The sequence below is a fragment of the Erinaceus europaeus genome, chromosome 21 (assembly GCF_950295315.1).
Source record: "Erinaceus europaeus chromosome 21, mEriEur2.1, whole genome shotgun sequence".
In the NCBI taxonomy this organism is placed as follows: Eukaryota; Metazoa; Chordata; class Mammalia; order Eulipotyphla; family Erinaceidae; genus Erinaceus; species Erinaceus europaeus.
Window position 1 is genome coordinate 28,617,393 of NC_080182.1, and position 26,143 is coordinate 28,643,535.

Below are 26,143 nucleotides of genomic sequence, written 5' to 3' on the forward strand. Positions count from 1 at the left end.
TCCATTTCTCTCTGTCCTATCCAACAACAATAACAACAACAATAAAAAACAACAAGGGCAACAAAAAGGAAAATAAATAAATATAAAAAATGTTTTTACAAAAAAGATTTGTTGGGAGTCGGGCTGTAGCGCAACAGGTTAAGCACAGGTGGCGCAAAGCACAAGGACCGGCATAAGGATCCCGGTTCGAACCCCGGCTCCCCACCTGCAGGGGAGTCACTTCACAGGCGGTGAAGCAGGTCTGCAGGTGTCTATCTTTCTCTCCTCCTCTCTGTCTTCCCCTCCTCTCTCCATTTCTCTCTGTCCTATCCAACAACGACAACAACAATAATAACTACAACAATAAAACAACAAGGGCAACAAAAGGGAATAAATAAATTAAATAAATATTAAAAAAAAGATTTGTTTACTTAGGCTAGAGACAGAGAGAAATTGAGAGGGGAGGAGGAGTGAGAGAGAGGGAGAGAGAAAGAAGCCTATAGCCCCGCTTCACTGCTTGTATCACTTCCCATCCCCAGTCCACCCCCACAGGTCTATAGACCTATATACAGAATAGTAATGTGCACCACCATCGGCCTTAAAAATATTACCTTACTTCAAGGTGAACACTTTGATTACTAATAACATGAAATTTTATAGGTTTGTTACTTATGGAGTTCCCAGAAATGAGCCCAGGGTGCTGTTTGCAAGATTCCACTGAGCTGACTCCTAGCCCAATTTCTAGTCTCTATTTGTATAGTAAAACACTTGGCTAGAGTTAAGAGAACCATTTTTCAGGCTGGGGAGATAGCATAAAGGATCTGCAAAAGACTATCATTCCTGAGGCTCTGAGGTCCCAGGTTCAATCCCCAGCACCCCATAAGCCAGAGCTGAGCTCTCTCTCTCTCTCTCTCTCTGTGTGTGTGTGTGTTCTTTGTATCTCTCTCATTAAAATTAAATAAATATAATTTTAAAATATTAGAAAAAAAAACTTTTTTCTTGTACAGATCTAGACCAAATATTCCAGAATATCTGGAATCTTTCTCTCTGAAAAACAAACAAACAAATATAGTCAGTCAACAGGAAATGGGGAGATAGAGAGAGAGAGACAGAGAGACACCTGCAGCCCTGTTTCACCACTTGCAAAACTTTCCCCCTGAAGGTGGGGGCTGGGGGCTCAAACCCAGGTCCTTGTGCACTGTAACATGTGCGCTCAACCAGGTGCACCGCCACCTGGCTCCCTTTTGTAGTTTTTTATTAGTTGTTTAATAGTGATTTGAATATATTTTTTAATTTCTTTATTGGGGAATTAATATTTTACATTCAACAGTAAATACAATAGTTTGTACATGCATAACATTCCCCAGTTTTCCATATACCAATACAACCCCCACTAGGTCCTCTGTCATCCTTCTTGGACCTGTATTCTCCTCACCCACCCACCGCGGTCTTTTACTTTAGTGCAATACGCCAATTCCAGTTCAGGTTCTACTTGTGTTTTCTGCCTGAGAGTGAGATCATCCCATATTCATCCTTCTGTTTCTGACTTATTTCACTTAACATGAATTTTTCAAGGTCCATCCAAGATCAGCTGAAAATGGTGAAGTCACCATTTTTTACAGCTAAGTAGTATTCCATTGTGTATATGTACCACAACTTGCTCAGCCACTCATCTGTTGATTTTGGCTATTACAAATTGTGCTGCCAAGAACATATGTGTACACAGATCTTTTTGGATGGGTGTGTTGAGTTCCTTAGGATATATCCCCAGGAGAGGAATTGCAGGGTCATAGGGTAGGTCCATTTCTAGCCTTCAGAGAGTTCTCCAGACTGTTCTCCACAAAGGTTGGACCAGTTGACATTCCCACCAGCAGTGCAGGAGGGTTCCTTTGACCCCACACCCTCTCCAGCATTTGCTGCTGTTCCCTTTTCTGATGTATGACATTCTCACAGGAGTGAAGTGATATCTCATTGTTGTCTTTATTTGCATTTCTCTGACAATCAGAGACTTGGAGCATTTTTTCATGTGTTTCTCGGCCTTTTGGATCTCTTCTGTGGTGAATATTCTGTCCATGTCCTCTCCCCATTTTTGGATGGGGTTATTTGTTGTCTCGTTGTTGAGATTTGCAAGTTCTTTATATATGTTGGTTATTAAACTCTTGTCTGATGTATGGCACATAAAGATCTTCTCCCATTCTATGCGGGTTCTCTTGGTTTGGGTAGTAGTTTCTTTAGCTGTGCAGAAGCTTTTTAGTTTGATGTAGTCCCATAGGTTTATGCTTGTCTTAGTCTTTTTTGTAATTGGATTCATTTCATTGATGATGTCTTTAAAATTTATGTGGAAAAGTGTCGGGCTGCGACGCGTTGGAGAGAGAGGAGATCAGGAGCGAAGAGGGAACACAAATCTTTATTCACGCAGACACCTCAGAGTTGGGTGAGAGAGCAGCGGTTCTCGGGCCACGTGGGGCTAGCAAAATGGCCTCCTCCCGCTATGCACAGCAACCCTCCTCCATGTCCGCAGGTGAAGGGGCTAAAAAAGCGAAGGGCAGAAGAAGAAGGGCTTTTATGGGAGAAAGTCAGGACGTGATTGGCTAGGAAACAAGGCACTCGGGAATAGGATCACAGCTCTCACAGGAATGGGAAGGGGGAGGAATAAACAAGGCACTCCAGGATTATAGTATCAACTCTCAAGGGGAGTTGACAATGCCCTGAGGGGACAACATGGTGGATGTGACCGCATCTGCACAATTTCCCAGCAAAAAAGAGTTATGCCAATATTTTCCTCTAAGTATCTGATAGTTTGTGGTCTAACATCCAAGTCCTTGATCCACTTGGAATTTACTTTTGTATTTGGTGAAATGTAGTGGTTCAGTTTCATTCTTCTGCATGTTTCAACCCATTTTTTCTAACACCATTTGTTGAAGAGACTCTGCTTTCCCCATTTAATAGTCCGGGCACCTTTGTCAAAGATTAGATGTCCATAGGTGTGGGGGCTCACTTCTGGGCTCTCAATTCTATTCCACTGGTCAGTGTGTCTATTCATGTTCCAGTACCAAGCAGTTTTTATGACAATGGCCCTAAAATACAATTTGATATCTGGGTGTGTGATGCCTCCAGTTCTGTTCTTTCTTCTCAAGATTGTTTTGGCAATTCTAAAATTGTTTGGCAATTTCTGGTTCCAGATAAACATTTGTAGCATTTGTTCTATTCTCCTAAAAAATGTGGTTGGGATCTTAATGGGGTGGTTAGAACAATTCTAATTACACACCATTTCCACCACCAGAGTTCTGTGTCATCTTCACTGGAAACTGCAGCGGTTCTCCCAAGGTCACAGAAATGGGCTGACTATACACTATAGATACCTGGATACTATATACCTGCCCTTTTATATTCACTGCTATGGTCCTGCCTCTACTTCCATTCTAGGTCAGGCCTACAGCTATTACTACTACTATGTGTCCTTCCTCTCTCCTCTTCTCTCTCAGACAAGAGAAACAGTGCCTGGCTTCCTCTAGTGCTGTCCAGATTCTCTTCCCTTCCTGTGATGTATAAAAACAACATTCCTGTTGTTTTTATACATCAAAACATTTTTTTCAGGTCTCAGTGGAACTGAGGTTCAGACCCCTCTGGCCCCTCTGGCCCCCTGTTCTTTATCCCTCCGAGAGTAAGGACCAAAATTCATATATATATATATATATTCCCTTTTGTTGCGCTTGTTGTTTTATCGTTGTAGTTATTATTATTGATGTCGTCATTGTTGGATAGGACAAAGAGAAATGGAGAGAGGAGGGGAAGACAGTGAGGGGAGAGAAAGATAGACACCTGCAGACCTGCTTCACCACCCATGAAGTGACTCCCCTATAGGTGGGGAGCCAGGAGCTTGAACCGGAATCTTTGCACTACCTGAGCTTAACCTGCTGCACTACCGCCCCACTCCCTGACCAAAATTCTTTATGAGGTGTAGAAGGTGGAAGTTCTGGCTTCTGTAATTGCTTCTCCACTGGACATGGGCTTTGGCAGGTCGACTCATACCCCTAGACTGTTTCTGGCTTTCCCAAGTGGGGCAGGGCTCTGGGGAGGTGAGATTCCAGGACACATTGGTGAGGTCTTCTGCTCAGGGAAGTCAGGATGGAATCATAGCAGCATCTGTGACTTGATGCAAAAACAGATCTTGGGTGGGGGTGCAGGGGAGGTGGAGGGAGAGGTCGAGAGCTTCTGGAGTCCAGTAAGAAGCTGAATTGGCCCAGGGATGGGGGTAGGGTGGGGGGTGAGTTATTCAGCAGGGGGCCGCAGCCATGCTGTGGGGGGGAGGAATGAACGCAGTTGAGAGAAGAGACCTTTAAAATTCTCACCGCAGGACAAAAATGGTAACTATGCAGGATGATGGGTGTCAGCTAGACTGATCCTGGTAATGACTGCAGTATTTACAGAAATCCACTCGGTGTGTTGCACAGCTTAAACAAACACAATGTTACCTGTCAGTCACAGCTCAATAAAGATTAGAACTGAGCTGGGAAGAGTCAGTCAGTAGCGCAGCAGATTAAGCACACAAAGTGTAAGGATCCTGGTTCAAGCCCCCGGCTCCCCACCTGCAGGGGAGTCGCTTCACAGGTGCTGAAGCAGGTCTGCAGGTGTCTGTCTTTCTCTCCCCCTGTCTTCCCCTCCTCTCTCCATTTCTCTCTGTCCTATCCAACAACAACAACAGCTATGACAACAATAACAATAATAACTACAACAAGCACAACAAGGGCAACAAAAATGGGATAAAATGGCTTCCAGGAGCAGTGGATTCTTAGTGTAGGCACCAAGCCCCAGAAATAACCCTGGAGGCAAAAGAAAAAAAGAACTGAGCTGGGAGAGCAACTGAGGGTCCTCACAGCCCCCCATAGCCGGGCTGGGGGGAGTGGGGATGCTCCCCAGGAGAAAGGCTATTCTGACAGAGCTCCAGAAACATGGCCATATGTGGCACAGCAGAGGCCAGGAAGAGGGGACCGAGACAATGACCTGTCAGACCTGACAGACTTTCACACTTGAGGCTCAGAAGTCCCAGATTCAACCTCTAACACCACAAACCAGAACTGAACAGTGCCATGGTGTCCTGTTCTCCCTCTCCCTCTCCCTCTCCCTCTCCCTCTCCCTCTCCCTCTCCCTCTCCCTCTCCCTCTCCCTCTCCCTCTCCCCCTCCAGGGTTATACTGGGACTTGGTGTCGGCACTACGAATCTACTGCTCTTGGAGGCCATTTATTCCATTTTATTGGATAGGACAGAGAGAAATTGAGAGAGAAGGGAAGATAGGCAGACAGAAAGAGAGACACCTGCAGATCTGCTTCACCACTTGTGAAGCAACCCCCCTCCCAACTGTAGGTGGGGAGCTGGGGGCTCAAACCAAGATCTTTGTTTTTTTTTTAATTCTTTATTGGGGAATTAATGTTTTACATTCAACAGTAAATACAATAGTTTGTACATGCATAACATTCCCCAGTTTCCCATATAACAATACAACCCCCACTAGGTCCTCTATCATCCTTCATAGACCTGTATTCTCCCCACCCACCCCAGAGTCTTTTACTTTGGTGAGATATGCCAATTCCATTTCAGGTTCTACTTGTGTTTTCTTTTCTGATCTTGTTTTTCAACTTTTGCCTGAGAGTGAGATCATCCCATATTCATCCTTCTGTTTCTGACTTATTTCACTTAACATGATTTTTTCAAGGTCCATCCAAGATCGGCTGAAAACGTCAAACCAAGATTTTTGTGTGGGTCCTTGCACTTTGCACTATGTGTGCTTAACATGGTGCACCACCACCCACCCCACCCGCCCCTCATTAAAATAAATGCATACATTTTGTAAAAGACTGGGGCCAGTGGTCCAGGAGGTGACACAGTGGATAAACCATTGGACTTTCAAGCATGAGGTCCTAAGTTCAATCCCCGGCAGCACATGTACCGGAGTGATGTCTGGTTCTTTCTTTCTCTCCTCCTATCTTTCTCATTAATAAATAAATAAAGTCTTAAAAAAATCAATGAAGATGTGTCCTGACTTTAAAAAAAAAAAAAAAAGAGTGGGGCCTCATCAGTCTGACTCAAGGGCTCCATTTCTGCATTGACTTTCAACAAACAGGTTACAGGAGTGGCGCAGTGCATACCTAGTTGATGACACATGTTCCCATGCACAAGGACCTGGGCAGTGCATGCCTAGTTGATTACACATGTTCCCATGCACAAGGACCTGCGCAGTGCATGCCTAGTTGATTACACATGTTCCCATGCACAAGGACCTGGGTTCAAGCCCTAGTCATTCCCCACCTGCAGGGAGTCACTTCAGTAGCAGTGAAGCAGGTCTGCAGGTGTCTATTTTTCTCTCTCCCTCTCTGTCTTCTCCTCCTCTCTCCATTTCTCTCTGTCCTGTCCTGTCCAACAACAGCAGCAGCAGCAGCAGCAATGGCAACAATAACAATAACAACAACAAGGGCAACAAAATGGGAGGAAAAATGGCCTAGTGCCTTATTGGTAAAAATATGACCTCTAAGTATCCAATTATAGATAAATATGCAGATATATGTTTACATATGTATATTAAGCAGATCAATAGTTACTCACCAGAGGACAGATTAGAAGGCCTGGCATACAAATGATGCCAGTGATTATCTCTGTGTGTGGGACCTAAATGATTGAAATTCCCTTCTCTCCGAGGCTCGATATTCTTATTTAATAAGCATAAATTACTTTTTTGTAATCGGGGGGGAAATGAATTTTTAAAAACCCTGAGGCTTTCTGACTTCAACACTCAGATTCTTTCAAAGTAAACTGTCAGTGGTTTTTGACACGGTACCAGCTTCACAGGAAGTTCAGTACAGCTGGACTCTCCAGGCCAAACTGAAACCATCTCACCTTTTGCCATGATTAAGCTCTGTGTGGTCTTAATAATATTTACCTATGGCCAGGCTCAGAGCCTGACCAGATGACAAAAATAATGACAAAACCTGCACTGCACTCTGTAAGATTGATCATAATGGAACAAGCAATATCAGTCATGCAGAGTTTTTCAGGAAGCTCCAATAAGAAGAAATGTTTTCCCCCTTATCTACACCACTTCCTTTAGTGTTCCCCCTAAAATATAAAGATTGGTGGTTCCCACAGTGGAGGGGCCACCTTACATAACATAATTAATGGAAAGTTATGGGGACAAATGATGCAGGGGATGGTGGTGCAGGGGACGTTGGTCTAGGGGACGATGATCTATGACGGTGGTCTATGGGATGGTTATGCAGGGGATGGTGGTACAGGAGACTGGTGCAGGGGACGATGGTCTAGGGGACGGTGGTCTAGGGGACGGTCCTGCAGGGGATGGTGGTACAGGGGACTGGTGCAGGGGACGATGGTCTAGGGGACGGTGGTCTAGGGGACGGTCGTGCAGGGGATGGTGGTCTAGGGACGGTGTTGTAGTAGACATTGGTCAAAGGGACCGTGGTTTAGGTGATGGTGGTGCAGGGGACGTTGGTCTAGGTGACAGTGGTGCAGGTGATGGTGGTGCAGAGGTTGGTGGTGCAGGGGATGGTGGTCTTGATGACAATCGTGCAAGGGACAGTGGTGCAGGGGACATTGGTCTAGGGGATTGTGGTCTAGGGAACGGTGGTGCAGGGAACTATGGTAAAGGGGTTGTGGTCTAAGGGATGGTGGTGCAGCATTCAGTGGTCTAGAGGACAGTAGTACAGGGGACAGTGGTTTATATAATGTGGTCTAGGGAATAGTGGTGCAGGGGACGGTGGTGCAGGGGATGGTGGTCTAGGGGACAGTGGTCTAGGGGACGGTGGTCTAAGGGACAGTGGTGCAGAGATGTGGTCTAGGGGATGGTGGTGCAGGGGACGGTGGTCTAAGTGACAGTAGTGCAGGGTACTGAACTTGGGACCTCAGAGTCCTTCTGCATACCCATTATGCTAATTTCCCCAGGATGAGATACTTTGACTCAACAGACCAAGATGGGATTGGGACCAGAGAGTGGGGAGCTCCTAGGGTCCCAGCCAATGCTAAAACACTGATTGGAGAACTCCACTTTGAAACGACTGGCCTAGCAGGCCACTGCAGGCGGACTACCCCACATTAGAGTAGCAGCTAGCCCCCACCCCAACTAAGTCCTTCAGTACTTTGGGAAGCTTATGTCTTACTCATCTGTCAGCCACTGCAGTGCAAATGATCCTTCCCTGAACAGCTACTGACTCAGATTCTGAGACTCTCATGTTAGACAAATGGTTTTATTTATTTGTGGTTTTTTGTTTTTGTTTTAATTTCTTTACTGGGGGATTAATGTTTTACATTCGACAGTAAATACAATAGTTTGTACATGCATAACACTTCTCAGTTTTCCCCACTAGGTCCTCTGTCATCCTTCTTGGACCTGTATTCTCCCCCCACCCACCCACCCCAGAGTCTTGTACTTTGGTGCAATACGACAATTCCAGTTCAGGTTCTACTTGTGTTTTCTCTTCTGATCTTGTTTTTCAACTTCTGCCTGAGAGTGAGATCATCTCCCATATTCATCCTTTTGTTCCTGACTTAATTCACTAAACATGATTTCTTCAGGCTCCATCCAAGATGGGCTGAAAACAGTGAAATCACCATTTTTAATAGCTGAGTAGTATTCCATTGTTATATAGACCACAACTTGCTCAGCCACTCATCTGTTGTTGGACACCTGGGCTCCTTCCAGGTATTGGTTTGTTTTTTAATTACTGGGTAGAGACATAGAGAAATTGAGAGGGGAATACATTAGGTCTGGGTCTTCAGAATCAAAGGCCATGAGTTATCTTTGGGTTTTCACAGCTGGCAACCAGAAGGCTAACATGTGGATTGGGAAGTCCCTCAATTTTTCTCTGGGTTCTGAGCCGTCCTGCTAGGACTTCTGAGCAAGAGGCCAGGACAGTGGCTTGATCTCAGACCCTGGGATGATCATCTGACCACAAAAGAGTGCTCAGGGGAGTCTGGCATTAGCACAGAGGGTTAAGCACAAAGCACAAGGACCGGTGTAAGGATCCCAGTTTGAGCCCCCGGCTCCCCACCTGCAGGGGAGTCACTTCACAAGCGGTGAAGCAGGTCTACAGGTGTCTGTCTTTCTCTCCTCCTCTCTGTCTTCCCCTCCTCTCTCCATTTCTCTCTGTCCTATCTAACAATGACTACATTAATAAAAACAACAATAAAAAACAACAAGGGCAACACAAGGGAAAATAAATAAATAAACATTAAAAAATTACATTAAAAAAAAAGCAGTTAGCCCTGATGTTGCCCAACCTCACGTGATACTGACACAGGAGATGAGAGGAGGAAAATATTGTCTGAGGAAATCAGGAAAAGCCGCAAAGTCTCTCATCCTTTGGAGAGTCCCGGGGCATACGATCACTCTGAGAAGTCCTCTAAGCCGACCCTTCCTCCTCTATTCAACCTGGCTCCCCAGACTTCACTAAACCTGAATTTTCTTCCCCCCAAAGAACCTCAGTGAATAATAATAGAATGCACCTACTTTGCGACACACCCAGATGGCAGACATTGGTGGCTAGAGAGACACTCAGCCTACAGTCACTAATTCTTTCTCCTCTACTTGGGATTTTTACCAGTTCAGTTTCTCCCCCCATTCCGGGTCAATTTCACAGAGAGGCATTTGCTTGCGTCTGGGTGCAGGAGGTGTCACAGACACTAGCATGCAGCGTTCACAGTCAGGCACTTTCCCCAAGGGCGTCATTCCTGTTAACCGGCTCTGTTGTCATGACAACAGAGTCAGGGAAGCACTGTAGCAATCCCCATGTGACACCTGTGGAATTAAAGGGCTGAGCTACTCATCCAAGACCCCAGAGGAAATAAGAAGCTGAGCCACGGCCACGGCCCACAGTCCTGACCACTGCACTACACTGTCTCTCAGAGAACAGACTTGTGCCGTCTCCTGCAACTCTCCCAATGTCCACTCACTTCCTTGGTGCTGCAGGAGTCTGCGGCCTTTCGAGAGCAAGAGCGGGGGTTTCCAGGGGCGTTGTAGAGCTCACTCTTTCTGTGGCCTGGAAGGTGGTGCAGTGGATGAGGCATTGGACACTCAAGCATGAGGTCCTGAGTTCAGTCCCTGGCAGCACATGTACCGAGTGATGTCTGCTTCTTTCACTCTCTCCTCCTATCTTTCTCATGAGTAAATAAATTAAATATTAAAGAAAAGAGGGACCAGGTGGTGGTGCACCTGGTTGAATGCACACGTTTCAATGCTCAAGGAAGGACCTGGGTTTGGGCCCCCAGTCCTTGCGAGTGGTGAAGCAGGGCTGCGGGTGTCTCTCTGTCTCTATCTGCCTTTGTTATCTCCCCCTTCCCTCTTGATTTTTAGCTGCTTCTATCTACTAAATAAACACAGGTAATAAAAAAATACTACTATATATATTAAAAAACAGAGATTGTTCACTCTCCAGAGAAAGTGTCACAACTCTCTCCTCACTATCAACCAGCTGCCTGCCTTTTCACTGTCATCTCCCACCCACAGAGCAGCCTAAGAAATGCTGAGTTTTGTTTTTTAAGGATTTATCTGCACTTTAGCATGAGAGGGGGAAAGACAGAGACAGAGAACCAGAGCGTCACAATGCCAAGGACTGAACTCACTTGCAAGTCTTGCCCTCTACTCTCTGGGCCATCTCCTGGGTTATCAGTTTTCTAGAGGTTGTTTTTTTTAATATTTTATTTACTTATTTTAATGAGAGATATAGAGAGAGGGAAGAGAGACCAGAGCACTGCTCGGCTCTGGCTCATGGTGGTGCTGGGGATTGAACCTGGGACCTTGGAGCCTCAGGCAGGAGAGTCTCTTCGCAGAACCAGTATGCTGTCTCCCCCGCCCTCTTCCATCTTTTCTTTCATTTCAACTTTTTATTCTTTTTATCTTTATTTTACCAGAGCACTGCTCAGCTCTGGCTTATAGTGGTGCAGGGAGTGACCCGGGGCCTTCAGAGCCTCAGGCAGGAGAGTCTCTTTGTGTGTCTTTTTGGTTGTTTGCCTCCAGGGTTATTGCTGGGGCTTGGTGCCTGCACTACAAATCCACTGCTCCTGGTGGCTTTTTTTTTTTTTTAATAGGATAGAGAGAAATTGAGAGAGGAGGGGAAGATAGACAAGGGGAGAGAAAGACAGACACCTGCAGATCTGTTTCACCGATTGTGAAGTGACCCCCTACAGGTGGGGAGCCGGGGGCTTCAACAGTGATCCTTACGCCCGTCCTTGTGCCTTGCACTATTTGTGCTTAACCTCATGCATCACCACCCAACCCCAGTGAGAGTCTTTTTGCATAACCATTATGTTATCTACCTCTGCCCTGGTTATTTTAAAATTTAAAAAAAATTTTATTGTTTATTTATTTGTTATTGGACAGAGACAGAGAGAGACTGAGAGAGAAGGGGAGATAGAGAGGAAGAGAGACAGAGAGACACCTGCAGACCTGCTTCACCGCCTGTGAAGCGACTCCCCTGCAGGTGGGGAGCCAAGGGCTTGAACCGGGATTCTAACCGGTCCCTACGCTTTGTACCACATGTGCTTAACCTGCTATACTACCACCCGACTCCCCGTTATAACTTTTTAAAAGAGAAAATATTATTTATTTTTATGAGAGGGAAACCACAGCACCCTCAGGAACCAAGGGGCTGGGCACACTGGGTTAAGCACACATAGTAATAATCAGGAACCTAAAAGAATAGAAAAAATGGAATTGGGAGTCTTCATGTTGGAAGAAGCTAGGAAGTCTATCTGAGGTCTGTTCCAAGAGGCCCATGACTTTAATCGGTTTTGCCTAAGCCTGACAGCTCACGTGCAGGTGGACCAAAAGTCTGGGAAGATGGCGTCAGAGTTGAGAACAGGACTAGGAAGCTGGATCAGGGCAGAGAGCACCTCCCAAACCCGAGGAGAGTAAACAAATGCCATTATCTGTTTACCCCATCAGTCTGGCCCAGGGTCCACGTTTACTCATTTTTAGCACTGAAGTCTGTGTGACCTCTGAGTCCCTGTCAGTCTGAGCTCGCAGACCATGGTCACAGCTCTGGGCAGCGGTGCTGCATCCAGGAATGAGAGCTGCACCTCTCCAGCTGCTGGTTCTGCCTGATGGGGATGGAGGGAAGTGTTTGTGAAGAGTGAAAATGACTGCTAATTAGGTATGAAAGCCAGAAGGGAGGGAACATGGAAACAGGCAGCCAGTCTTTATTTAGACCTGGGCCCCGAAGCCTGTGCACGAAGTGTGAACAGACACAAGCTTTGTGGGGCCTGTGGGGGTGGGGGGAACATAGCGACATACTGGCAGCGCCACCCTCTGGACTCCCCATTATGGCTGGCCACGAAGCCTGGGGGGGGGGTGCTGCCGGGGTCACAGGAAGCCAACTTCTGTAGGGAGGGAAACATGCTTTCTTGCCATGGAACCCACATTCTCTCCGCTGCCAGGGAGGCCCAGCCCTTGCCCAGGTGGAAGTAGGTGAGGCTGGGAAAGCCACTGCTGGATTTGGGGTGACTGAGATACTTGGATGTAATAACAGGGTTTGGGTGCCTTGGAGGGGAAGAGGGGACTGGATCTGGAAGAAAATGGAGGCAGTTATGTCCAGATGGAGGCAGACAGCTGTAGAGAGGACAGTTAACCCGTGTCAGCAACCTTGGGAGAACCGTGGTGGTTTGCAGTGGAGGGACTGGGGATTCAGAACTCTGGTGGTGGGAATGGTGTGGAATCATACCCCTGTTGACATGTACTTTTGTAAATCAATACTGAATCTCTAATTTAAAAGTAAATAAGTGAAAGAAAGGGAAAAAACTGACAAACAAAGGTCTGCATCCAATGTTGCTTCCTAAAACAACAAGGGCAACAAAAAGGGAGTAAGTAAATATTAAAAAAATTTTTTTTTAAATTCTTGTCAAAAGTTGCTTCCTGGGGACAGGAGGCAGCGCACCAGGGTAAGCACACACATGCAGAAGGGATCCAGGTTCACATTTTCTAAAAAAGAGGAATTTGTGTCAGAGATCAGCAGTGGCTCTCCCTGGGGTGGAGTGGGAGGGGTATATATATTTGTACTATGTTTCTGTTGTTATAAGCCTGGATTACTTTCCAAAGGAGGGGGGAGGACCCAGCTTGAATGGTTTTTCTCCAGGGAAAGGAAGGAGTGGAAGACGCTGCTAAGGCTTATTCCCTGTCTGGGTGAAAAAGGGCTCCTGCTGTATTTCCACACAAGCGCGGTGACGCTGAGTCAGAATGAACTTGTGGTTCACGTGCCCACACGGGGAGACTGCAGCTTCCTCGGGCACCCGGGTTCTGGTCTCCTGACTGTCCCCAACTGTGTCTGAGGGGGCAGAAGAAGTGCTCAGCAGCCAGTTCCTCCTCTCGTTCTAGAGGGAATTAGAACACACCTGCGAAGAGTTTAAGGTTGATTCATACAAGAAAGAGTTGTGTTTTTTTAAAGGAAGTAATAGCAACACGTAGAAAGTTGTGTAACTCCTCACGGGGCCTCAGACAGCCTCTTCAAATAGCTCAGCTGAGGGAGAAGACATTAGGAAGGAGAGAGGGAGGGAAGGTCAGTCAGGAAGGCCACCAAGACGGGCACTGGGAAACACACGGGAGATCATGTTCTAGCTACTAGTTCGTCTCCACGTTGCCAAGGACATATCTGGGGGGGCGGCAGACTCCCATTCCTCTGTAACGTTCCTGTGTTTTTCTTTCTCTGCCCCGCACCCTGAGCTCCTGCAAGGCGACAGCTCTGTTCTAGCCCCCAAGTCCTCAGCCCAGGTCTCAGGGCCAGACCCAGAGCTCGAATTCAAATCGTCCTTTCCGAACAGAACGAGGGCAGGAGGATTGACTGCACACCTGGCCACACCGGAGGACCTGGGTTCAAATTCCAGCATCACATGCCAGAGGTCACTCCCTCTCAGTAATGAAAATGATAAGTAAGGCGGCCAGGTGGTGGTGAACCTGGCTGAGCGCACATGTCACAGTGCACAAGGACTCAGGTTCGAGCCCCCAGTCCCCACCTACAGAGGGAAAGCGTTCCCAACAGTGGAGCAGGGCTACAGGTGTCTTTCTGTCTCTCTTCCTCTCTGTCTCCCCCTTCCCTCTCGATTTCTTTTTTTAAGCATATATATATATATAATTCCCTTTTGTTGTCCTTGTTTTTATTGTTGCAATTATTATTATTGTTGTTATTGTTGTAGGATAGGACCGAGAGAAATGGAGAGAGGAGGGGAAGACAGAGAGGGGGAGAGAAAGACAGACACCTGCAGACCTGCTTCACTGCTTGTGAAGTGAACCCCCCCCCCCGCAGGTGGGGAGCCGGGGGCTGGAACTTGGATCCTTACACCGGTCCTCGCACTTTGCACTATGTGCGCTTAACCTGCTGCGCTACTGCCTGACTCCTTCCTCTCGATTTCTGTCTCTATCCAATACATAAATAAAGATAATTAAAAATAGAATTAAAAGATGAAAAGGAATTTACAAATAAATGAACACTAAAAAAAAAAAACAATTGTTGGGTGATGTGAGAGATGGTTAGGTCTTCTCTTCAAAAGAACATGAATAGAACAACTGTTTAGTACAAAAATTCTTTTTATAAATTGTCATTTGCGACCACCTGTGGCCAATAGTTTTGTATTCTTCAGGTCAGCGCCTTGCAGTGCTTGCTAATCCCCCAGCAGAGACCCTGAGACCCTCTTAGTCCTCTCCTGATCTAGGCAACAGGGAGACTGTGAGCTCTGTGAAGCCCAGCCCAGGGGTGCAGGAGACAGCTCTGCATCAGGTATAAGAGTTGGGAAAAGGCTGAAGGGGTCGCGCTATTACTGCTGATGGCCACTGTTGGCGGCACGCCCTTTTGCAAAAGAATAAATGCCTTGTTTCAACTCCTTATTTTTTGCCTTGACAAGTAATTTTTTTTTTAATTTCTTTATTTGGGATTAATGTTTTACATTTGACAGTAAATACAATAGTTTGTACATGCATAACATTTCTCAGTTTTCCACATAACAATACAACCCCCACTAGGTCCTCTGTCATCCTTTTTGGACCTGCACTCTCCCCCCACCCACCCCAGAGTCTTTTACTTTGGTTTAATACGCCAACTCCAGTTCTGTTCCTACGACAAGTAATTTTAATTGGACATCATTCACAGCAGGTGAAGAGGTGCAGGGAAGTAGTTCAGCATGAATACATGCTTGAGGGTCCAAGTGCAGTTCCACCAGGAGCAGAGGAGTCAGCCAGGCACAATGAACGCTGTACCAAAAAAAAAAAAAAAAAAAAAACAGGCAGTCTCAGCAGGGAAAAAATAAACCTGGTGGCAAAAAAAAAAAAAATTGTAATAATAAATTTTAAATATACATCTTTTAAAATTTAATTTCTGTTTTCAAGGAAGACTTCTTTTTTAATACTTCTATTTATTTATTATTGGATAGAAACAGACAGAAATTGAGGGGGAGTGGCGATAGAGAGGGAGAGAGACAGAGAGAGACACCTGCAGCCCGGCTTCACCATTTGTGAAACTTTCCCCCTGTGGGTGGGACCCGGGGCTTGAACCTGGGTCCTTGAGCACTGTAATGTGAGTGCTTAACAAGGTGTGCCATGGTCTGGCCCTTTATATTAATTTCTTATTGGACAGAGACAAAGAGGAATTGAGAAGGGAGACAGAGACACCTGCAGGACCACTCCACCTCTCTGAAGCTTCCCCCTCCTACCCTCCTGTAAATGAGGACCGGGGGCTCGAACCCAGGTCCTTCAGCGCTGCGATGTGCGCGCTCCGCCAGGGGCGCCCCATTCCGCCCCGCGCATTTTCACTGTATCCGGTCGCAGATGAGAGCAGGGGCGGGGGCTGCAGGTTGCAGAGCCGATCAGCATAAGAACCGGCTCGACAAGCGCACAAGCTGCAGTGCGCTCCTCCGGCCATCGGGGGCCGCTGCAGGACTCCCGCGTCCCCAACCGCCGACCAGCGCCTCCTCCGGCAACGTGGTCGCGCCTGTGCGTGCGTGCGTGCGTGCGTGCGGGGGCGTGGCCGCCCGACGGCGCCCGGGCGGCCGAGGCACCATGGCGCTGCAGGAGCTGCGCAGCTCGGCCGTGACCTTCCGCCGCATCCTGGCGCACTTCCCTGAGGAGCTGAGCCTCGCCTTCGCGTACGGCTCCGGGGTCTTCCGGCAGGCGGGGCGCGGCGCGGACGCGCAGGTGAGACGGGGACACGGGCGCGGGGACACTGCACACGGGGCTCAAGACAGTTTGCTGGCTTGTGTTTTCCTTTTCGCTTCCAAGTTCCTGCCTGTCAGCTTTAGGTCCCACCTGACGGTCACCGTGCCGCAGTTGTCGTCGCCTCTTATCTCACCCAGCGTCATCACCTCCAGTCCCATCCATTTTGCTGCGAAGGACACAGGCTCATCTTTTTGACGGCAGAGTAATATTCCGTGGAGCCCGTATCCCGTGGCTTCTTTATCCAGGCAGCTGCTGACGGGCATCGAGGCTGCGGCCACTCTCCGGCCGTTGTGCAAACGCAGCAGTGAGCACGGGCTGCGCGTGTCCCTTCAGTTAGTGTCTGAGTGGCCGCCGGATAAAGCCTCCGACGGGCTTGTGGGGCGGAGGTGCCTCCATGTCCGTCCGCACAGTCGCCGCAGGGGCGGCCCCGGCCGGCATCCCGGAGCAGGAGCCGCCCGAAACTCCGCCCCGCCGACCCTCACCCCCTTATTCCCCTCGCCCAGCCCCGCTCCCTCCCCAGGCCTGGCTGTCACACACACACACACACACACACACACACACACACACACCCGCACCCCTGCCTGCCAGGCCTCTTGCTCAGACCCTGGCCCCCGCTGCCACAAAGGCTGTTCCTCTGCTCTGCCTCTCTGTTGGTGGGTTTTTTTTTTTTTTTAGTTGCATGCATATTTATTTATTTATTCATTAAAAAGAAAAAACACTGACAAAACCATAGGATAAGAGCGGTACAGCTCCACACAATTCCCACCATCAGATCTCATCCCGTCCCCTCCCCTGATAGCTTTCCTGGTCTTTTTTTTTTTTTTTTTGCCTCCAGGGTTATTGCTGGGGCTCAGTGCCTGCACCATGAATCCACTGCTCCTGGAAGCCATTTTTCCCCCTTTTTGTTGCCATTGTTGTTGTAGCCTTGTTGTGGTTATTATTGTTGTTGTTGTTATTGATGTCATTGTTGTTGGATAGGACAGAGAGAAATGGAGAGAGGAGGGGAAGACAGAGAGGGGGAGAGTAAGATAGACACCTGCAGACCTGCTTCACCACCTGTGAAGTGACTCCCCTGCAGGTGGGGAGCCGGGGGCTCGAACCGGGATCCTGAGCCAGTCCTTGCGCTTTATGCCACCTGCACTTAACCCACTGTGCTACCACCTGACTCCCAGCTTTCCCATTCTCTATCCCTCTGGGAGTATGGACCCAGGGTCATTGTGGGTTGCAGAAGGTGGAAGGTCTGGCTTCTGTAATTGCTTCCCCGCTGAACATGGGCGTTGACTGGTCGGTCCATACTCCCAGTCTGCTTCTCTCTTTCCCTAGTAGGGTGGGTCTCTGGGGAAGCGGAGCTCCAGGACACATTGGTGGGGTCCTCTGTCCAGGGAAGTCTGGTAGACAGTGTCTCTCCGTTTCTGATCTTCTCCGTCTGTTTCACTTTTTTTTTTTTAATAAGACATTTCTTTATTTACTTTCTTGCTATATAGCATCAGGACGGCATCAGGACTTGAAACCAGGGCCTCTGGGCCGTACGGCATCTGAGTCGGGTGTACTGCGTCCATGCCATCTCCCCAATCCCCGTAGCAGCTGAGTGACCACTGAGGACAGTGGACTCGGGGCTCTCGGCTGTGCTGGGCGCTGAAGTGACCCGCTGCCCGGGCGTGACCCCGCGTGGCAAGGGGGAGCCGCTCCGCTGAGAGGAGGCATAGCGGTTTGGGGCCAGTCTCCGAATGCCTGCCGCTCCCTTGCTGCCAGTCTTCAGTGGGGAGCTGCCTCTGTGCCTCGGTTTCCCTCTTGGCACAGACGGGGCCCTCGCAGTCCCCGGCTCGGAGGCTGCTCTGGAGGCGATAAATTGAGGTGCTGTGTGCGCACCGCCTCGGGCTTGGCGTCACCTGGGGCCACGAGAACGAGGGCTCGGCTTTCTGCTCAGGCCCCCCGGGCGTCGGTGGTCACCGAAGCCTCGAGTCCCAGTGCTGGGCCAGACCGCTCTCTTCCCTTGACAGGACGCCATGCTGGACTTCGTGTTCACGGTGGACGACCCTGTGGACTGGCACTCCAGAAACCTGAAGAAGAACTGGAACCACTACTCGTTTCTGAAGGTCTTGGGGCCCAAGCTGATCTCCACTATCCAGAACGACTACGGCGCCGGGGTCTACTACAACACCCTGATCATGTGTGACGGCAGGGTGAGTGCCTGGCCTTGGCCCGTGTTCTGGCGCCGGCCTGATCCATCAGACGTCTTCCCGCAGTCGGGGATGCTGGCGTCCCTCTGGGCGGAGACAGGGCCCTGTGACTTCTCCCGGTCTGGACCCTCGGCAGTGCTTCTCAGTGTAGTGGCCGCGGAGCCCCCTGGCGAACACGTGAGGCCACAGCTTGCTGGCCCCGCCTCCAAGTGTCCCTGACAGTCGATCTGAGCCGGGTCGAGGATTTGCATTTTGTTTTTAATCGAGATGAAATTAACGTGCAGTGTTTCAGATCTGTGGCTTGTAGTGGGATGATTACCACAGGGGGCTTAGTTAGCATCCAGGGCCACACAGAGTTATGGACCGGGTGCGTGTGTGTGTGTGTGTGTGTGTGTGCGCGCGCACGTCTGCCTGTCAGTCTGTGCACCAGCTTTTAAGATCTACTTTCTTAGCAACAGCCTCTGCATTCTACCAGGCTTCCAGGCTCTGCTGCTGGTCTGGAGCTTTGCTCTGTGGACGCGGTCAGGGTCAGGGTCAGGGTCCATCTTTGTTGTGTTTTGTAGAGCAGCACCAGGGACTGGAGCCGGGCCTCCCACATGCACGACACTGCTGACCGATCTGGCCCGGTTTCTCTAAAAGATTTTTTAACTTTATCTGATTTGATACTACAGAAAGAAATTGAGAAGAGAGATAGAAAGGAAGAGAGAGGCTGTTGGGTGGTAGCGCAGCGGGTGAAGCGCATGTGGTGCAAAGCACAAGGACTGGTGGAAGGATCCCAGTTTGAGCCCCCGGCTCCCCACCTGCAGGGGAGTCGCTTCACTAGTGGTGAAGCAGGTCTGCAGGTGTCTGTCTTTCTCTCCCCCTGTCTTCCCCTCCTCTCTCCATTTCTCTCTGTCCTATCCAACGACAGCTATAAAAATAACTACAACAATAAAACAGCAAGGGCAACAGAAAGGAATAAATAAATATAAAAAAAAGAGAGAGAGAGAGATGCCTGCAGCCCTGCTTCACTGTTTAATGGAACTTGTCCCCTGCTGGTGGGGACCAGGGGCTTGATCCCGGGACGTTAAACATGGTAATGTGCACCTAACCAGGTGTGCCACTGGCTGCCCATCCCTCCCCCCCCACACACACCCTGTCCAGTTGTTATTTTGTATTTTTCTGACAGGCAGAAAGGAAGAGAGACCATAGCACATCCGCACTGCTCATGGCATCTCTGGCATCTGTGCTTCCACGGGGAGGCAGTGGTGGAATCCAGGGCCTCGAGCTCGGCGAGGCGTGCACTCTACCCACTGAGACGCTGCTTCTCTCCACTCCCCGGGATGGCAGGCGCTGCCAGGAGGGGCTGGGCGTGAAGAGAGTGCCCCAGGGGCCGGGCTCGAGCTGGCTGTTAGGGAGCAGGGAGGATCCCGGCAGAGGGCCCCCCTCGCACCACCTCCCCCCCCCCCACACACACACACGGACTCTAAGCCAGCTAGTCTGGGGTGAGCCCAATTCCCGAGTTTCTTTTTAACACACTCCCAGGTGAGGCTGAGGCTGATGCTGCCGGTCAAAGGGCCAGGAGGCTGGAGGGATGCCTGGAGGAGGACTGGGAGGGCCTGGCCAGGAACGTGTGCCGTGACCGGTGGGTGATGTCTGCAGTCTCGGGGCTGAATAGTTGCGTTTCTGTGGCGGCCTGGACCCGCTTCCCCCGGGCTGTGCAGGGGAGACCTCACGGTCCAGGCAGAGGACGTGACTCCCTGCGATCCTGAAGCTGGACCGGTGGGAGGGAGGCTGCTTCAGTCTGTCCCGATGTGGAGCTCTGTCCGTTCGCGGTGATCGGGGCTGTGCACCAGCAGGGTTCTCTGCCGGCGGGCCGGTCTGTTGGTGGAGATCTGGCTGTGTGGAGATGTGCTGAGCAGAGCTGGGCCCCCGAGGCAGCAGCTGCCAGTGTGCGTGCAGACACGACTGACTAGTTCCCTGTGCCTCGCACTCACGCTCAGAAAAGGGAGGTTATTGTGCACTGTTGAGTTATGACATAAAAATTGTTCAGGGAGTCGGGTGGTAGCACAGCAGGTTAAGCGCACGTGGTGCGAAGTGCAAGGACCGGAGTAAGGATCCTGGTTCAAGCCCCCAGCTTCGCACCTGTAGGGGGGTCGCTTCACAGGCAGTGAAGCAGGTCTGCAGGTGTCTGTCTTTCTCTACCCCTCTCTGTCTTCCCCTCCTCTCTCCATTTCTCTCTGTCCTATCCAGTGACAGCAATAGCAACAATAACCACAATAATAAGCAACAAGAGCAACAAAAGGGAAAAATGGCCTCCAGGAGCAGTGGATTCATAGTGCAGGCACCAAGTTCCAGCAGTAACCCTGGAGGCAAAAAAAAAAAAAAAATTCTCAAGCTGGAAAGGTGAGTGAGCAGGGAGGGCACGTGCCTTGGCACACACAGGGTCCAGGTGTGACCCAGCCGCCACAGGGGAGCTTGGCTGACACCCTGAAACGTGGTGCTGTCCCTCCCTGTCTGAATGAAACAGTCACTCCTTCCTGAGGCTCAGCTCTACAGAAGGCAAAAGAAGGAAGCCCCTAGTCCCCACTTGCAGAAGCAAGGCTTCATGAGTCATGAAGCAGGTCTGCAGGTCTCTGTCTCTCCCTCCCTCCCTCTCCCTCTCCCTATTTCCCTCTCCCTTCTCTATTACTCTTTGTCCAATCTTACTGGGGAAAAAAAAGATAGAAAAGAATGAATGAGCGAATGAAAAATGGCCACTGGGTGCAAGACCAAGCCCCAGCACCCACCCTGGCGCAGTGAAAGGAAAGATGGAAGTGGGGAGGGAGGGCTCTGTGCTATTTGTGAGGACAGAGCTGAAGTGAAGGGGTGTGATCTGACTGCCGCTGCCGCCACAGCTGGGACACATCTGGGCTGTCTGTCCACCATCGTTCTCACGAGCCTTGAACTGCCACGCTCACAGGGCAGGAAGGCCCAGAGTTCCAGGGAATCCCAGCATCTCCAGACCCCAGGCTGACGTGGTGGTCGCCTCACCTCACGTACCTGAAAGGCGGTCTTCCGTGAAAGGTTCCAACAGGAGTTGGGGGGGGCTGCTTGTTCTGTTTTGTTTTTACCAGGCAAGTAAGTGTCTTAGTAGCTGTGGAAGTCAAGGCACCGCTCCAGTCAGAAGCATGCCCTCTGCTCTGAGCTGACGTGTCGCCTTTGCTCTGACGTGTGTCTGTTTCTTTCTTGCCCAGCTCATCAAGTACGGGGTCATCAGCACGCGCCTCCTGGTCAAGGACCTCCTCAACTGGAATAGCCTGTACATCGCCGGGCGACTCCAGAAGCCGGTGAGTGAGTGCCGCGCGGGGCGCCCTGTGAGCCCGGCTTCGCTTTAGCTCTGATGGCGGCGAGACAGCTCCAGGTAGTGCCAAGAGGAAGGCTTTCCGGCTCCTCTTACTCCCATAAAGTCCACTGGTGATCAGTGCCCACACGCATGCCCTCGGTCTTCAGGTTACGATTATTATTATGTTTAGTGCTTTATTTATTTGGATAGAAACTGGGAGATTGAGAGGGAGTGGCGAGGGGCGATAAAGAAGGAGAGGGAAAGACCTGCAGCCCTGCCCCACCCCTCCACCTGTGGAGCTCTCTCCCTGCAGACAGGCCAGGCGCTCGAACCTGGGTCTTTGCGTGCTGTGATATGTGCGTCAACCGGGCACGCCGCCATCTGGCCCCTCGTGAGTCCATTGTCCGGTCTTTCCAACAGGATTCCAGAATCACTGGGTGGGTCACGGGCACTGCCCAGGGATGTGACCCCATAGTGCTGGCACATCGTAAGCACTTAGCCTGATCTTCACCCTCCCAAGCCCACTGGGGAGGCCTCGCCATTTGCCTGGGGCGCTGCTGGAGCTGCTCTGGGGAGCCGACTGGGGGCTGTCAGAAAGGGCGTGGCATGTTTTGGCATAGAAACCAGGAAAATACCTCGTGACCGCTCAGCAACTCATTAGACACCAAAAACGGGGCGAGGAAGCATAACGGCCCTGCAGAAGACTTTGATGCACGAGACTCTGAAGTCCCAGGTTCAATCCCCAGCACCACTGTGAGCCAAAGCTGTGCAGGGCTCTGGGAAAGAAAGGAAGGGAGAGAGGCCAGGTGGTGGCACACTTGGCTGAGCGCACACATTACAGTGCACAGGGATCTGGGCTCGAGCTCCCGCTCCCCACCTGCAGGGGGAAGCGTCATGAGTGATGAAGCAATGTTGCAGGTGTCTCTCTTCCTCTCTATCATTCCCTTGCCTCTCAATTTCTGACTGTCTTTGTCCAATAAGTAAATAAAGATAGTGCAGGGGGTTAAACGAAGGTGGCACAAAGACTGGTAGAAGGTTCCCGGTTTGAGCCCCCGGCTCCCCACCTGCAGGGGAGTCGCCTTACAGGCGGTGAAGCAGGTCTGCAGGTGTCTGTCTTTCTCTCCTCCTCTCTGTCTTCCCCTCCTCTCTCCATTTCTCTCTGTCCTATCCAACAACGACATCAATAACAATAACTACAACAATAAAACAACAAGGGCAACAAAAGAGAATAAATAAATATAAAAAATAATAATAAAGGGGGAGGAGGAAAGGAGAGGAAGACAGAAAGAAAAGACAAGAGACAGAAAATAAAACATAGGACTGGAACCTATGACAAGTATTTGCAAACATTACATTTCTTTTCTGCAGGTAGACTTTTCTGAAAAGGGGTCTTGTCATAGTTTAAAAACTTAGTCAAATATTCATGTTTCCTAATCTCACATCCAAGAAAGTTCTGCTTTTGCTGTTCACGAGTCTCGGGCCCCAACAGCCGGGACACAGACTGTCTTCTCAAGTGCCTCCCATGAGAGATGCCGCCGGGGTTCCTTCTTTTTACTGCCGGCTATGCCCAAAAGGTAGACTTGTGCAGGCTCAGCTGCAGCCTGTGCTGTAAAGACCTGTGCAGTGGCACACAGCTGTCCCAACTCCCTTGCCTCTCTCCCCTCTCTCACCTCCCCATAATTTCTCTGTCCTATCAAAAACAAAATCATGCATATATACATATGTATATGTATACACACACACACAGATCTGTATAAAGGGATGCCAGGAGCTGGCACACCTGGTAGAGTGCACCTGCTAACAACGACCAAGGACCTGGGTTCAAGCCTCCAGACCCCACCTGCAGGGGGAAGCTTCACGAGTGGAGAAGCAGGGCTGCAGGCGACCTGCCGGCACCAGCTTGAGCTTTGCCGCCCAATCTCTCTCTCTCCCTCTCCTTTTCTCTCCCTCTCTCTCTCTTCCTCCCCCCCCCAAGAGCTCACTTGCACACATCAGTGGATGCAGACTAAGTTGTTCTATTGTTCACCGACGCTCTGTCATCTCTTTCCAGACTTTTCTCCCAGTTCACTGAGCTGTGTCATGTTCATTATTTGTTTCCATCTGTTGTGTCCACTCCGCTCTTACTTCCACCCAGAGAATTTTTCATCTCGGATACTGAATTTTTTATCTCTAAAATTTCATTTTGGGGAGCTGGGCGGTAGTGCAGGGGGTTAAGCGTACATGGAGCAAAGAGCAAGGGCCGGTGTAAGGATCCCAGTTCAAGCCCCTGGCTCCTCACTTAGGGGGAGTTGTTCACAAGCAGTGAAGCAGGTCTGCAGGTGTCTGTCTTTCTCTCCCCCTCTCTGTCTTCCCCTCCTCTCTCCATTTCTCTCTGTCCTATCCAACAACAATAACTGGCAACAATAACAACTACAACAATAAAACAACAAAGGCAACAAAAGGGGAAAAAATAGCCTCCAGGAGCAGGGGATTGAAGCCCAAGCAATAACCCTGGTGGCAAAAGAAAGTTCAGTTTGGGGCCTGGTGGTAGTTCCCGGGTTAAGCACACATGGCGCAAAGCACAAGGACCGGCATAAGGATCTCGGTTCGCGCCCCCGGCTCCCCACCTGCAAGGGGGGTTGCTTCACAGGCGGTTAAGCAGGTCTGCAGGTGTCTGTCTTTGTCTTCCCCTCTCTGTCTTCCCCTCCTCTCTCCATTTCTCTCTGTCCTAGCCAACAATGATGACATCAGTAACAACGACAATAATAACCACAACAATAAAACAACCTGGGCAACAAAAAGGGGGAGCCTTTTTGATTGGAATCCAGGAGCAGTGGACTCCTAGTGCAGGCACCCAGCCCCAGCGCTAACCTGGGAGGCAAAAAAGAAAAAAAAAGCAATTCAAGACAAGTAGCAGGAACCACACAGTAACAAGAAGGTGGCAGCAACAGTGACCATGCCGAAGGCCTGCAGCGCTCCCAGCACAGCAAATGGGCTGTCTTCAAGTAATTAGAAAGTGTATGACCTAGCACAGGGCTAGCATGGTCACACAGGATGCAACACCAGTTACTTCTGCCTCAGACGCGACACCTCTAGGTGCAGCACACATCAGTCAAATCGTACGGTCTGGTGACGAAAAGGGGTCCGCCGTGATGGGGGAGTTAAATGTCTTCAGGAACTGAGAGGACGTGTGTGTGTGTGTGTGTGTGTGTGTGTGTGTGTGTGTGTGTGTGTCTGAATCTACTCAGAAAAATTAAGCTCCTCAGTCAATAAAAGGAAGAAATGTCTCTGAGTACCTTGCTTAATAAAGATGGGTATTTCCAGAAAAGCTGGGTTTTGAACACAATTTCAGTCATGTTACCATTACCTCGTCTCATGGTTTGGAGCTTTTATCTAGTGCGACCCTCAGTTTGCATCATTTATCAGTGCCGTTTTCCCTAGTAAAGAACCATGAAGGGGGCCAGGCGGGGATGCTCTCAGTTGAACACACATGTTACAGTGCACAAGGACCTGGGTTCAAGCTCTGTGTCCCCACACCCCCCTGCAGGGGGAAAGCTTTGCAAGCAGTGAAGCAGGGCTGCAGGTGTCTCTCTGTCTCTCCCACTTCCCTCTTGATTTCTGGCTGTCTCTATCCAATAAATAAATAACGATGATAAACTAAAATGAAGGAAGGACCATGAGACAAAGTACTCAGGCCTTGTAGTTCCCAACAACTGCATTCACTGAACCACTAACCCCTCCCACCCCCATAAGAAAAAAAGACCTTGAGGTTAGTTCTTTGACTCAGGAATTCCAAAGTAGTAGTAGTCGTCATGTCCTTTCATTTAGCATAAATTGGGGCTATTATATCACATGATGATTTTGCTCACAGTTGGACTTTAATTTTTAAAACATTGAATACGCAAAATGGTATTGTTAGAGTGATTTAACATTTCCTTATTTTATTAACTTTATTATCTTTTTATTATTATGGCTGTCTTTTGATGAAAAATAGGGAGAGACCGGTGCCCTGCTGAGCTCTGGCTTATGGTGGTCTCAAGTCTTGAACCCAGGACCTCCATAATCCCCAGGCATGGACAGCCTTTCCCACAACCATGTGACCTTCTCCCCAGCTGGCCGGCCGGAGCATTCTAACATTTTCATTGCAGTGTGTCATCCCTTCCTTTTGTTTTGTGTGCTGCCAGGGCTTATGCTGAGGCATTATCCCTGCGTGATTCCAGAACTCCCAGGAGCTTTTTTTTTAATAGACGAGAGATGGGGAGAGATTGGCCGGGGAGATTCAGCAGTGCTGCTCCAAGGCGAAGTTTCCCCAGGCGGGGTGCTCCCCTGGTGGCCAGAGGCTCCGGGTGGGTCCTTGTGCACTAGGCTGAGAGCCATCCCCGGACCCTGTGTAGTTCCTCTTTATTTGGGTAGCAATAAAAGTTGATTTATAGCAGCTGCATTCTGACGTGCATTACGATGTAACCGTCTCGAGTGGCTGATTCCGTGGCTTCAGTCCGCTCA

At 49.6% G+C, this 26,143-nt stretch overlaps 1 protein-coding gene across 8 annotated transcripts in view; it reads left to right on the forward strand.

Moving 5' to 3' along the window:
• The first annotated feature begins 15,978 nt into the window (after positions 1 to 15,978).
• Positions 15,979 to 26,143, forward strand: part of TAMM41 (TAM41 mitochondrial translocator assembly and maintenance homolog) — a 37,136-nt gene continuing 26,971 nt past the window's right edge. For 4 of the 8 annotated variants that reach the window (XM_060180691.1, XM_060180694.1, XM_060180693.1 and 1 more), the window contains exons 1-3: positions 15,980 to 16,156; positions 18,178 to 18,360; positions 21,573 to 21,665. In XM_060180691.1, the coding sequence (XP_060036674.1) occupies positions 16,022 to 16,156; positions 18,178 to 18,360; positions 21,573 to 21,665 (411 nt within the window). In that variant the 5' untranslated portion in view covers positions 15,980 to 16,021. Of the gene's footprint in view, positions 16,157 to 18,177; positions 18,361 to 21,572; positions 21,666 to 26,143 lie in introns of those variants that run through there. The other 4 variants (XM_060180689.1, XM_060180688.1, XM_007517093.3 and 1 more) reach the window with 2 other exon arrangements.